Source organism: Trypanosoma theileri (genome assembly GCF_002087225.1).
Source record: "Trypanosoma theileri isolate Edinburgh chromosome Unknown TM35_Tth_1_V1, whole genome shotgun sequence".
In the NCBI taxonomy this organism is placed as follows: Eukaryota; Euglenozoa; class Kinetoplastea; order Trypanosomatida; family Trypanosomatidae; genus Trypanosoma; species Trypanosoma theileri.
The window spans coordinates 149479-164153 of NW_021639843.1; the positions used below are offsets into that span (position 1 = coordinate 149479).

The window sequence follows — 14675 nt, forward strand, 5'->3', positions numbered from 1 at the left end:
GGGGGGGTAGAGGGAGGGAAGAAGGTGTGCGAACGAGAAAACAAAAAAAAAAAATGTGTGTGAATATGCGGTTTTGTTGATATCATTGTTTTTTGATCACTATAGCTGTACTGGTGGTATTTGAATACACCTTTAGGGGGTGTTATTTCTCTACGTTTTTCCTTTCCATCATATTTTCTTTTATGTATGAGTGTTTGTATTTTTGAGTGGGGTATGTGCCCTTCTCGTGTCCTTGTGTTGATGCATCATCTACAAATCTCTGGAAACAATGAAGATAAGAGAACAAAAAAAAAAAAAAGAAGAAAAGAAAAAAAAGAAAAAGAAAAAGAAAGTGATTATGTAGACGTGAAAAGAAGAAAAGAAAAAGAAAAAGCAGGTTCTCCTTGAGTTTGATTTCTTATCATTTCTGTATATTGATCGCCTCTCCACTATCCCTATTTATTCTCTCTCTTTCTTTCTGCAGAGTAAGTAATAAAGTGAGAGGAGGTTTTTTTTTCGTTTTTTTCTATTTTTGACGTCTGTGTAGTGGAGTTGGTGAGAAATGAAAGACAAGACTGCAGCACATATACCCATGGAAATAAATCTCTGAAAAAAGAGATCCCAAAATGGGGCATGGGTTTCTGTTGTATCTTCTCTTACTCTATATCTTGTGAGTGTTCTTGTGTCTCGTTTCGAAGCGAGTGTGGAGATGTTTTGTTGGTGGTTTTTTTTTTTTTTTTTTTTTTCTTTCGTTCTTCCTTCCTTTCATTTCTCCTATCTCTCTCTCACCAAGAGAGAATGAAATGTATGTGTACATAAATTAATGTTATGTCTCACTTAATTGATGTTTACTCTTTCTTCTAACCATTAATCTTCTCTTTTTTTTTTTTTATGTATCTCCTTATCATTTTCTCTTGTAGTCTGCATCCATATACTTCCTCTTCTAGGATTGTAAACGGAGACTCCTCTTTCTGCTGTGGGAAGCAGAAAGGTACATATACATATATATTGAGATATATATATATATATATATATATATATATATATATATAAACATCTGCGGTGTGTGAAGTAAATTAATCTGTATTCTGTAGTGAGAAGAGATGGAAGAAGTGAGGCCGAACGAGAACTTATCCAAGCCGGACGCTAGTCAAGGTGAGGGATATCAACATAATGCTGTTAATGGGAGTAATGATATCAGCAGGAATGATACAGAGATCATACTACCACAATCATCATCGTCCTCATCAGCATGTACCTCATTTTTTCAAAGATCGTTATTCCCTCAAGTCCGTGATGGTGTTCACTCTCCTTTTTCCAGTAAATCTTTCCATCTGCCTCACTGGTGGGATATCGGAGACTCACGTTTTCTCAAAGTAAAGAAGGACGGTGTTACATATGCCGTTCTTGTTGGGAAAACACTTGATGACGTGCCCTATTGTTTTCGTGTGCGAAGAGATGAGAAGGCAAAAAAAGCCTTTTTCACCCCAATGGCTCTTCTTTCTTCTAGTTCTGCAGTAGAAATGATATCGCCTGATTGTGATATCAAAGCAGCAGAGTTGGAAACACTTCCTGATATTGTCCAATATGAAAAGGGAAAATTTCGTGCTGCACTGCAACAAATTCTTGATGAATCTGGGGAATCCTACACACCCGAGTGGTTAGAAGATCTTGTGAAGAATCATACGGAAGAGGGAAGTGAGTTTCTGGTGGCTTTTCGTGCACTCCATCCATCTCTACACTCACCGCAAGTGAAGGATGATGAAATACCATCATCACTAGGAGCAGTAGTTGTTGTTGAGCACAATGCTGATGATGATGATGATGATAAGGAGAAGGAGAAGGAGAAGAAGGCTGAGGAAGTGGCAGAGTACTCGATGGAGGAACACACATCTGAGAAGAGTGTGAATAGCAATGAGAACTCATCTAATGAAGGTGAACAATCTATCCGTGGTAAAATGTCTCCAAAAGAAGTAGAAGTAGAAGAAAAAGAAGAAGAAGAGGAATATCCACTACATCAAGAAGATGAAGAAGAAAAAGAAGAGGAAGAAGAAGTGAATAGAAATGGATATGGATATGTCAACATACCGGAGACTTCAGAGATGATGACACTGGAAGAGAATAATTTTCAGGAACATCTGCACACACTTCGGGAAGAAAATGAGCGCATTAAGAATAAAAATAAACGTCTTTATGAGGAAACTAAAACTTTAAAGACCGAGAGAAATGAATATCTTCTTTGTATTGAGAACCTTCGAAAGGAACTAATGGAGCTTACTCATCGCATGAATTTTATTGAGAAACGGTATAAAGATGAGATGAACTCTTTACATGATGAAATTCATGCGGTGTCTACAAAACAAGCAGAAGTAAAGTCTACCACTCTTGCTGCGGTTGAAGAACGAGTTGATGTTGTATGTGAAGTGTATGGTGAAAAGATAACGCAATTCCAACAACAACAAGAGACTTTACAGAATGAAGTCCATCAAATAACGAATACACTTCGGGTGTCGCAGGAACAATCAGAAAAATTATTGTCCATACTGGAACTTCGTGAAAAGCAACTAGAAACAGCACTAGAGGAATTACGCCGCAAGGATAGTCCTTTTTGTAATAATTGTCAAGAGAAATTAAGAAACAGTAAAGAAAGCGGTGATTTAAACACACAATCTCTACTAAAGACTGTTACTGCAGATGAAAAAGATAACAAGAATGACAACAGTGATAATGATAATGATAATGATGATGGTGAACCCCGTACAAGGATCTCCACTCGCAATCATCATCATCATCATCATCATCATCATCATCATAATAATAAAAAGAGTCTCGTTGACGGGAGTATGCAAAAAGATAACGAAATGAAAGGTATGGAAGAAGAAAATAAAACCTCCCCACTCTTAAGAATGGGACATTCTACCAAAAACAAGAAATATCATCATAATTATTTGGAACAGCAACATCTTCTTAGTTATCGACATTCTTGTGGTGACACCTTTCAGTACTCGCCGTGGCGCCGGGCCCCATACGCCGCAGTGGGGTACACAAATGAGACACTTTATCATCAACACACACCAGACCGCGGTGTGGGTATCACTACACTCCCGCCTAAATCATGGTGTAAGTCAAAGAGAGAACAGTTTAAAAACAAAAGTCCAAAGACACCCTTAACCGCACGGAGATCGCAACATCAATCTACAACACTGCAGCAAGAATAAATAAAAATAAAAAAAAAATACGAGTTGGGGACGTTAAGCATAGCCTTCCTACTCTTTAATTTTATTTATTGTTACCTTTCTATCGTTTTTTTTTTTTTTTTTTTTGCTGTCTTTGTAACACACACTAACAGTTTATATAGATCTTCTATATATCTACGTAGGTCAATTGGTGTCAAGAGTATAGATGGTTTTTATCGTTCATGGTTAACTTTGTCGAGCAAAGTGACAACCCAGTTTCATTTTTTATTTTATTATTATTTTTTATTTTATTATGATTGCTGTACTTTTCCCTCTTTCTTGGTGTATTATATATATATATATATATATATATATATTCCTTTTGGTATCTCTGGGTGTGTATGTGTGTGTGTTTGTATTTGTGTAATGTGATGTAGAACTGTTTGTCACTCACTCTCTTCCCTATATTCTTAATAACAAGCATTCGTAATTGTAATAATTATAGTAGTAATAGTAAAAAAAAAAACGAATTACTCTTTATATTTCTCTGCCAATTACTGTGATGAGCGGTAACGATATAAAGGAGGCGGAGGCGCTCATGCATAGTGCCAAAAAACACACGGAAAAGGGTCTCTTCAAATGGAAAGCCAACTGGGATGAGGCAGCCAATGACTATGAAAAGGCTGCGAAGATATTCACTTACATTAAAAACATTGAAAAAGCACGTGATGCATGGCTAAAAGCGTCAGATGCACATGAACGTGCAGGAAATCAATTCTTTGCAGCACGTGCCATGGAATGTTTAGCCGCATTTTTAGCTGAGCAAGCGATATCTAACGCTGGAAAGGGTGGAAACATTAATAAAAATAACAGTATTTCACTTTTAAATGAAGCCATTGGAACTTATGATAAAGCCTGCCATTTGTATGTTCAAGAAAATAAATTTGATAAAGGGGCGGATGTAATCACTAAAGCGGCACAACTTATTAACCCAACCACAGCGAGCGCACGTTCTTCTGAGAACTTATTGGGTTTTTCAGAAGAACAAAAACGACAGAATTTAAAGCGAGTTACGGACTTGTTTTGTTTTGCCGTCAATACGTTAGAGGAACATGAAGAGGAGCAGAAAGTATATGCTGTACGACTACCTGATATTTATAGTACATGGATGTTAACCTATTTACGCAGTGGTGATATACCAAATGCTGTGAAGGTGCTTAAAAGAGAACTTGGATTTGAATCGTCTGTAAGTAAGAAAGGTGTCTTTGAGCGTCTTGGGCAACCGCACAATTCAGCCAAGTTAGTGCTTGAAGTGATTGTGTTGTGTCTATCATGTGGAGATATTGTCTGGGCACAGCAGGAGATGGGAGTTCTGCGGAATGTACCGGGTTTTGCGGGATCGCGTGAAGAAGTAACAGTCGCAGCACTGCTGGATAGTTTTAGAGAACGAGATGTGGAAAGTCTGAAGGATGCATTGAAAGATCAGACATTGCAGTTTATATCCGCTGAGGTTTCAAAACTGGCAAAGAAACTAAAGATTCAAAGTACAGAGGCCAGTGGAGCTCCACACCCAAATCCACACAATCAACAACAACAGGAACAACAACAACAACAACAGGAACCTGAAATAGACCCAGAGGAAGACATACGGTAAATTTATTGTTTTTTTTTTTTGTTCTGAGTTTATTTTTGTTTTCCTTTTTTTCTCTTTCTCCCTTCCCTTGTGAGTGTTTGTGTGTATGGGAGTTTCCAGTTTGCAGTTTGAGAAGTCTCCACTTTAAAGTTTACCCTTTCAATTTTTTTTTGTTTTTTTGCTGTGTCTGTGTCTATGTGTGTGAATGTTCTGCAGAATTTGTTTACGTGCGATTTCTCATCTTTTTTTTTTTTTTTTCGTTGAAAGTCTTTATATATATATTATCATTATTTTTTCTTATATGTTTGTTTTTCTTCTTCTTCTTATGGATTACTTTGACAACTCAAAAGTTTACTGACTTTCTACTCTTTCTTCCTTATTTGCTTCAATCTATTAAGTTTTTGCAAACTAGTCACTACTAGTAGGTGTACCACTTGACCAACAAGAGTAATAATAAAGGACATCAAGAATAGCTGGGGGATTTGGTCTTTGACCATTACTTTCCTTGAATGCCAAGAAACTATGCAGTGATACCCTCTCCAACTAAAGGAGTGAGTGCCAAGAGGCAACAACAACAACAACAACAACAACAGGGCGAAACTTCACCTCCTGTTGCCGAGTTAACTGTTAGTTGTGCCATGACAGAAATGCGGCATTATCACTCTCAGAGTAAACGTCCTGCACAGGATGCCCAAACATATCTTCAGCACCGTGTGGAGGAAATTGTCAGTCAAATTAAGAGTTCAAGCAGTGCACATCATTTTCTTCGTCACGTAGTGGAGATTGATGAACTCTTGCGATGTGATGCTCCTATGGGATTTACTCCCACTATGGTTCTTGCGGGAATCCCAGATATTCTCTTTATGCTTTCTAGAGCCGTTATGCAGGGTTATCTCCTGCAGCCCATTGAAGAAAACAGCACAACAGCTCAGGCACTAACACCAATTCGCCGAAGTCCCATCGCAATAATAAATCCTAAAGTAAAGACGACAGTTATTCCACTTGCAGAACAACGTGGGGTGAAAACCATTCATCGTCCAGTTGCCTCTCGCGGAAATAGTGTACGATCTACCAAAGGGATTAGTCTAACTGGAAGTAGTAGTAATAGTAGCAGTGTGGGTGATGTCGCTGCCTCTACAAATGTCTTATCATTCTTACCACCACTTGTTCGTCTTCCGACGTCTCCACCGAATTCCAATAATGTTTTGCCTGTTTCTGCAGCTGCAGCCACGGCAGCGGCGGCAAAGACGACAAATGAGAATGGACAACGACCAAAGTCAGTAAAGCAAATACAAGAAAATACATCCACAAAGAATTATGTAGGCGAAAAGGCAACTAGTGTACGTAAACGAAAAGGTGGTAATCCATTATCTAACGCTTTATCTGAAACTGGAATGGTTATTTTACCTAAACAAGTACAAAGTCCTACATCAACCTTACGTGAATATGATGAAAGTAACTCCTTACAGTCTACTCCGGTCTTACGAGATATTCCTGCAGCCTTACAAGCACTTTTATATCACTGTGCTCTTCCTCTTGTTTGTTTAACACCTGAGGATCACCGTCAACGTAGTGCGGCTGTACGTATATTAGCTACAGCGATGGCTTCTATGCTACAGGTGACTCCGGAAACCATGTCTCAAGAATGGCGTTCCTCTTCCTTAAAAGAGAGTAACAGTGAAGATAACGGTAGTGAGAAAAAGAATGGAGAAGAAAAGAGTATTTCTATATCGCAATCAAAGGATGTGTCATTTAAGATTCGTCATGCGGCACTTGTATCTCTCCATACACTTATGACCCTTATTGCCACAGAAGAATTAACAGAATTAAATCAACACTTCTCACCACGTGATCGAAAACGATATAATGAAGCTATAACTGAAGAATATACAGACCCTTCAATGACAGGTAACACAAATGGTATTATTGTAGATCTACAATTACGAAGACAACAAACGCAACAAAAACAACCTTCTCTTGTTGAAAAAGGAGATGAAATGTCTATATTAACCGTATCACCTCAATCGGATAGCGCCTCTTCTGGAGAACGGGTATTTCGTTTAACAGGTTTACGACAAAAAAATTTACAGGTACCAACAAATGTACATGGTAACAAGAATAATACAGGACCGTTAAGTATTTACAATGATGCTGTTGCAGTGGATGTATTATCACCTCTTGTAGATCGATGGAATGAACTCTTACATCATTGTGTACCACCAAATGCCCTACTTGACTCTGGACGACAACTTTATCGTCATCCAGCAACCATTGATGCACCAAGTGTTTATGAAATGAAAGAAGGTGAAGAAGAAGCAAAGATGTCAATGGTAGTTGTAACAAATGGTGGTAGCAGGAAGAGAGGTATTTCCCCTATAGAATCTTTAGATGGATTGACCGTTATTGCTCCACGAGTACGTATGTCTGAAGAAGATGCGAAAGAAATTTATTTACTGTTACGTGTTTGTTTACATCTTTCTACATATAAGCATCATGCTCGGTATCTTGTTGAAATAGGTAATGGTAATGGTGAGACATCTGTGGGTCTCGCTGTTCTGTTATGTTTAACCATTGCCAGATGTACAGAAGGGGATCATTGTCTTCCACTTTGTGTGGAGTGTCTGTGGAATCTGCTGGAAGTCGTTCCACAGGAAACAGTACATTCTATATTGTATCATGTTGTGAACAGGGATGATGATTGGGAGTCAGCCTCACTACTACATCAGAAAGAAAGTACAGGTAAAATGTTAGGATCACTCTCTTTACTTTCAGCAACAGAGTCATTATTACAGGGATTTGTACAAATACTTCTCTCTGGACATCGTGTTCGTCAACGAGAGATACGTAATGATATGGTGATATTACTGCAAATGATACTAAACAACAGTACGGCAACTATTCAAGAACAAATAAAAAACCTTATGGAATCATCAGACGCAGATATTCCTTCTCCTTTACCACGATCAACTGTTAATGCTATTAATACGATTGCGCTTACAGTATTTGATTTAGTTTGTGGTCCTGAGTTACGTATGATTGGTAGTACTGCAAAAATGACACGTCGACCTGTAGAAGAATTTGTACGTTATCATACAGTTATATCTCCAACCACACGGGTAGAAAATATGCAATTTAAATTACTTGCATGGCGATTATTGGAATCTTTCCACTCTTGGCAAGCTGCTCGTCTTGCTTTAAAGAATCTTTCTCGACGTAGAAAACAACAAACAAAATTATCCTCATCAGCTACCACTGTTACAAGTGAACAGAATACCAATAGTGCTGGTGGTGGTGGTCCATCTATTGATGATAGTGATCATCACAATGATGATGAAGATTTACTTTTTGATGTTTGTCGTTGTGGATTTATTGATGTCTTGTTATTATATATTGATACCACATGTGGGGATGAACTCGTTCTGGCTTGGACACGGGAAGAACTACTTACACTTCAGGAAGAAGCCTGGCGTTTACTATTATCTTTAATGGAATCAGCCGCTTCTATAAAATATTCTGCTTCTGCAGTTAAATATCAATTATGTGATTCCCCGACAAAAATGAAAGCCACCACAACTACAATAACAAGTTCACATAATAGTGTTAGTAGTCTACCTAATGCACATATGGAATTTCTAATCCCTGCGTCATTATCAAATGCTGATAATGTTTTTGTTGCTGCTGATGGTATTGGATGTGCCGTACGGTATATTCGACAGGCTACCACTGCTGATGCTGAAAGAATGGTTTCTCTTGCCGTTCGTGTTTTATCTGTGATTAGTCGAACGCCTGCGCATTTGTGTAAAATTCTTGCAAGTGAAGCAATGAATTCAATATCAATATCAAGTTATGGTGAACCCACTCCATTATTATTGAATGTAGCTATTCATATGGTTAAGAGTCATTTGAAAAGGTCGTTGCATAGAGAACCAATACTATCCAAGTTAGAAGGTACAACAACAACAACGACAACAATGACTGGAACAGTAACAGGAAGAGGAGGAAAAGGAGAAAGTAACACCGGTAAAATAGGAATGCGTTTACGAAAAGAAATATTTCAAAATACGAATACTTCTTCCAAGCATAGTAGTTCTTCTAGTCATGTGGAAGAAGGTAAGAAAACGGTAGAAGAAAAACAACCCTACGAAATAACAGCAAAGTCATCATCTTCAACAGAGAAAAACAAACGATGGTATACTCAATTAAGGAATGATAATAATATAGAAAAATATTCTCTCACAGTTCATTCACAAGATATCATTAATCACTGTCTTTTATTAATGTATAATATCGCTGAGGGAAATTCTTCTACAGTTTCCTCAGTACAACAGGCTTTCCTTTCAATGGGTGGGGTATCACTTTTGTTATTATTATTACGAATTTCACTCTCACAATTGGTATCATCCTTTGTATCATCTGTTTCTAAAGTAAATGAATGGGATAATGAACTTATGTCTGCAGTACTCCACTGTGTACGGGCTTTTATTCTTGGTAATGTGGCAGCAGAAGAAGAATTTGTTCAAGAAGATGGTATTCATATATTTCTTTCTGTTGTTGAGTTTTTCGCAAAACTCTCTCAGAATGAGGATGAAACTAAACCAATAGAGTACAATATTGAAGAAGATTCTAATCTTTCTCTTTTACTATCTATATTGGCTGATCTTCTTCGTGAATGTCCTCAAGCACGAGATGCATTCTTACAATGGAGTTCCTTAGAATCACAAAAGATACGAGATTTGGACGATGATGGTTTTCTCAATGCGACCCAGTTACTACTACGTCTATGGAAGGAAGAACCTGTTACTGTACCAACATGGACAGAGATGTGCGCTATTAGAGGAGAAGCAGAATATACACGTTATGATGTGCAGAACTTACAGGAAGTAAAAGAAGCCTTTGAGTTTGCAGAACAAGAACAACAAGAAGAAGTGGAAGGAGGTAAAGAAACAGTTGTAAAGAATAATACAGATCCTTCTATGATCAGTAGTAAATATAAGTTGAACAAAACAGGAGAAATACCTATCCTTCGGGCTGATTGGTGGGGTCTTCAACTTATTGGTTTACATGGACGTGAGACTATTATAAACGAATTGCAAAATCGTTTTAATGAACTCCAAAGGAATGAATTAATGACGGAAGGATACCATCTTTCACCGGATTTATTAAAACAAGAAGCACGGAAACGTCTTGCTGAAACTATGTGTCATGTATTAGGATTACATGTAAAAATTTATGCTTGTTTTGCTGCTGTTGGTTTTGATCGTCTTGCGGATGTAAAGGCCACAGCACTCGAGCGTGTAAAACTTCTGCATGTTGCCGCTCTTCCATCTGTTTGCCGCGATGAAGTGTGGGGCGCTATTGCAGAAGCGGTAGATCTACGCAGTCGTGCGTGGATTGTACCCGCCACGGGGTCAAGTCCAGATAATAAAGGCGTGGATTCCTCTAAAGATGATAGTGTCAAACGATTTGCCGTTATTCCCATTCTCCCAGATGCGGATCAACTTGTAAAGGTGTTATTAGATGTAGAGGCCAGAGCCCATGAGATGCAGCATCTTGTACGCGTCTGCACAGATATGCACACCGCCCAAGAAGACGAAGACACCCGTCGTTTTCTTCTTTCACGTCTACGACAAAGCACAGATGATCCTGCAGTGGCAACTCTTGTACAAGAGGCACGAAAAACGAATGAACAAAAGACTTTTAGTGGTGGTATTGCTAGAAGTGTTCTTGAACACGTTATGGACCGCTTTCCACGTCAACAAGACCGTACGAGTTATTCTGTCCCATGCATCTCTGCAAATGATATTACGCTGAGTGATAATACTATTCCATTACAAATGACAATGCTGGAAAAGAAACGAAAGAGGGATATGATGATACGAAGCAGTATTCGAGATTATAACCACAAAAGCGCAAACGTGGAGATTTCCAAGAGTAATACTATGTAAAAGATGAAAAGGAGATGTTTTTGTTTTATATATATATATATTTCTAGAGCTATAGGTTGCTGAAATGTAAAACAGTATACTTGAAAAAAAAAAAAAAAGAAATGTACACATAACATACATCCCATTTGGAGAAAACAAACGACAGGAAGGAAAGAAAAAGGATGATAAATATAGAGTGTTTTTTTTTTTTTCTTTTCTTTCTGTCTTTGTTGTTTTGTTTCGTTTCGTTTTCTTTTTTGTTATTATTACAATGAGTGCCATCTCTGTCTGTTGGCAACAACAAAAAAAAAAAAAAAATTTAAAAGTAAAAATAACATGACAACTTTTTCTGTTATCTCACTGTGAAAAAATCGCATGAAGATAAACACTTGATTGCACTGAAAATTTCTTTTTTCTTTTTTTTTTTTTTTTTTTTCTTCTTCTACTTGATGATGTGTTCTCAAGAAGGCGGAGAGCTTTGCGGGACTGTGAAGAGTGGAGAAGGGTCTAAACTCAGATGCGAGTCGCCCAACGCGCATTCCTGTTGACACAACAGAAGCCACACTGGCATGGACGTACCATCCCCATCCATCCACATCATATCGCACGTTGGTCTTCTTCTTCTTCCTCTTCCTCTTCCTCTTCTTCGTTTGTGTCCTCCTTCTTTAGTGGAACTGTTGACTCATCGCTGGTGGGTGCCCCGCGGCCGCCGCATGATGAAAAGGCGAATCGCACACTCGCCGCACTCGCCTCATTTCCACCGTCCCGCATCCGCAACTTCGCCGTCGTCGCACATGTGGATCATGGAAAGACAACATTGTGTGATGCCATTCTGCGTCGCACGGGTGTACTCAGCGGCCAGCAGGTGGGAACATACACAGATCGTCTTCTCGTAGAGCGTGAACGTGGTATTACAGTAAAGGCGCAGACCTGTTCCATCTTTGTGATGTACAAAGGTGAGGAGTATCTACTCAACCTCATTGACACACCTGGGCATGTTGACTTCCAGTACGAAGTCTCCCGTAGTCTGAGTGCTTCCGAGGCGGCGTTGCTTCTTGTGGATGTGGCGCAGGGTATAGAAGCACAAACAATGGCACACTTTCACGTGGCGTTAGATCGCAATCTTTATATTATGCCAGTTCTCACAAAGATGGATGCGGTGCTGGATGATGTTCCAGTGGAACGTGCACTGCAGGAACTTGAGGACTCCACCGGTCTGCTTCGGCGTGAAGTACTCTTCACAAGCGCAAAGCAGCAATTAGGGGTTGAGGCCCTGTTGAGTGCTGTTGTGGAACGCGTACCACCTCCAACAGGTAGTGTGGGTTTATCCGATACACGACAACTTCCTCCTTTTTTACCGGGAAGTCCAGAACGAATTGCGATGGAGGAGAAAATGGTACCATTACGTGCTCTTATATTTGATTCGTGGACATCTGAATGTGGTGGAGGACTACGTCATGCACAAACATCTAGCAAAGGTAATAATAATAATAATAGTAGTAGTAGTAGTGGTGGTGGAAGTGCTACATCTACTAAAAATGAGGAAAATGGAGTTATATGCCTTATTCGCGTTATTGATGGAACATTAACTGCCAAATCAGTGGTTTCATTCTTTCATTCACAAAAACGATGTGAAGTACAAGAGGTAGGTATTATTCATCCAGAATTACGTCCTACAGCAGCCCTCACAGCAGGAATGGTTGGTTACGTTGTTTTTCCACAACTACGCGGTGAGGACTTCTCAGTAGGTGAGACTATTTACACACTACCAACAAAAAAATTTAACCGTGAAAGTATTGTTCCAGTAGCTGGTTTTAAACGTGTACATCCAGTAGTATTTGCAGGTTTCTATCCAGATGAAGGTGAATATGTTACCCAATTACGTGAAGCAGTAGAAAAATTACGTATTAACGAACCAGCTGTCACACTTGAGCCACTTGACTGTCCTGCACTTGGACCAGGTCTACAACTTGGATTCCTTGGTATGCTGCATATGCAAGTATTTCAGGAACGACTCCTTTTAGAGTTTGGACAGCGTGTACTTGTGACCCCACCGCAGGTACAATACAAATACCGTGAAACTGGTGATGATAGTCAAGATGCACTGAAACCATTGACCGTACATTCATGGCGTTGGCCGCATGAAGGTGTGGCCTGTTATTTGGAACCGTATGTGACTGCCACTATTCTCACACGACGTGAGTACTTTCAGGCGATTGATGGAGAGGCGGTGCGTCGCTTTCGTGGAGAACAACTGGATATGCGTGTGTTGGATGATTCCCGTGTAGTGGCTCGATATAAGATGCCACTGGCTGATCTCGTGCGGGGTTTCTTTAGTGTGGTGACGAGTCTCTCACACGGTTACGCCTCACTTGACTATGATGATGCCGTGTATGAGGAGGCTGATCTCGTGAAGGTGGATGTACTCGTGCAGAAGTCTCGAGTCTCGGCGCTTTCTGTTATTTGTCCACGACATGAGGCGCCGGCTGTCGGTCGTCGTATTGTCTCGAGTCTCAAATCAAATCTCACGCGTAGTGCGGTGGATGTCCCGCTGCAGGCGATGATTGGCGCGAAGATTGTAGCCAGAGAGACAGTGAAGGCATACCGCAAGGACGTCACGGCGAAGATCCACGCAGGCGATATTTCACGCAAACAGAAGAAGTGGAATGATCAGAAAAAGGGAAAGGAACGCATGGCACGACGCACCGTGGGTCCAGTTACACTTGATCAGTCCGTTATTGCTGCCGCAATGGGTGCCACCACACTGTAAAGGTGAGACCTGTACAGACAGTGAGAGGGGGTTTTCTTTTTTAAAGAAAACAAAAAAATGGATGGAAAGAAGGAAGGAAAGAAAGAAGGAAAAGAAAAAAAAAGAGAGATTGGAGTGAATGAACCATGGTCACCAGAATGGTGAATATCTTGAGGTTTACGTAAGAACAAGAAAAAAGAAAAAGAAAAAAATAATATGTGTATATGGGTTTTCTTTTCTTTTCTTTTTTGTCGGGTTTCAGCTTCTATTCTTGCGTTTCCAACACAAAAGTATTGTTTCTTTTTTTTTTTTTTTGGTTTCCTCTGTTTCTTTTTTGGTATTCCCTTTCACGTATAGATCAAAGCCTCTATACTCACAAAGCTTTACACCCACACGGAACGAAAGTTACTCCATTTACATTATATCATTACTTTCAGTCAAGAACAACTACAACTACAACAACAATGATGAAGCGTTTCGCAGTTACAAGCCTGATGGCGGCTGTCGCTCTCACATTCCCGCGACGCTGTGTCCATCACGAGGAACCCGGATCTGCAAAGCGAAAGGTGAACCTTGATGATGATGATCGCTGGCTTGAGGCCGAGTTTGATGAGAAACTCCGTTCACCAGAGGAACGATACGCTCATGAACGACAGAGGGATTTGATGAAAAAACTCATTTCGAAATTGCGCGATGAGCACACTGATAATCTCAAGAACGCCGTGGATGAGCGTAATAAGAAGATTGAAGATATAAAGAGGCAAATGTCGGAAATGGAGAAGAAATTGGAACATTTGGTAAAAGGAAAGAAATAGAATAGAAACAAAAAAAAAAAATATATATATATATATATATATATATATAGTGCATTAATGTGTACGGGGGTGTTGTTGTTGCAATAACTGCAAAAACAACAACATCATCATCATCATATCATGAAAGCGTTTTAATCTTTGGGGTAATTTTATCTGTTTTTTTTTTTTTTTTTTTTTTTTTTTTTTTGTCTTGCTACTCTGTGTCTGGGAGATGTTTTTTGTTTTTTTAGTTTTTTTTTAGTTTTGTGTATGTATGTCTTCTTGAGTTTTTTGAGCCTTTTTTTTTTTTGTTACTTCAATGTGTTATGCTGTTTCTATTCTGGCTCTTTTTTTCCTGATAGCATTTTTTTTTTTTTTTTTGTCTTTTGCCCTTCTTGTAGCAGGAAAATTATGTGAGGA

The 14675-nt window shown here is 39.2% G+C and overlaps 5 protein-coding genes across 5 annotated transcripts; all 5 read left to right on the top strand.

Annotated features, from left to right (window-relative positions):
- Positions 1-1082: 1082 nt before the first annotated feature.
- Positions 1083-3197, top strand: TM35_000011550 (uncharacterized protein; the record flags this gene model as incomplete). The annotated part of the gene is made up of 1 exon (XM_029020836.1): positions 1083-3197. The coding sequence occupies one exon, from the start codon at positions 1083-1085 to the stop codon at positions 3195-3197; it is 2115 nt and encodes a 704-aa protein (XP_028887344.1).
- Positions 3198-3717: 520 nt separating this feature from the next.
- On the top strand, positions 3718-4809 carry TM35_000011560 (putative Gamma-soluble NSF attachment protein; the record flags this gene model as incomplete). Its single annotated transcript, XM_029020837.1, has 1 exon — positions 3718-4809. The coding sequence occupies one exon, from the start codon at positions 3718-3720 to the stop codon at positions 4807-4809; it is 1092 nt and encodes a 363-aa protein (XP_028887345.1).
- Positions 4810-5297: 488 nt separating this feature from the next.
- TM35_000011570 (uncharacterized protein) lies at positions 5298-10733 on the top strand (the record flags this gene model as incomplete). Its single annotated transcript, XM_029020838.1, has 1 exon — positions 5298-10733. One exon carries the CDS (start codon positions 5298-5300, stop codon positions 10731-10733), a length of 5436 nt encoding a protein of 1811 aa, XP_028887346.1.
- A 496-nt stretch (positions 10734-11229) lies between these two features.
- Positions 11230-13482, top strand: TM35_000011580 (putative GTP-binding protein; the record flags this gene model as incomplete). Its single annotated transcript, XM_029020839.1, has 1 exon — positions 11230-13482. One exon carries the CDS (start codon positions 11230-11232, stop codon positions 13480-13482), a length of 2253 nt encoding a protein of 750 aa, XP_028887347.1.
- A 443-nt stretch (positions 13483-13925) lies between these two features.
- On the top strand, positions 13926-14276 carry TM35_000011590 (uncharacterized protein; the record flags this gene model as incomplete). Its single annotated transcript, XM_029020840.1, has 1 exon — positions 13926-14276. One exon carries the CDS (start codon positions 13926-13928, stop codon positions 14274-14276), a length of 351 nt encoding a protein of 116 aa, XP_028887348.1.
- Positions 14277-14675: the final 399 nt, after the last annotated feature.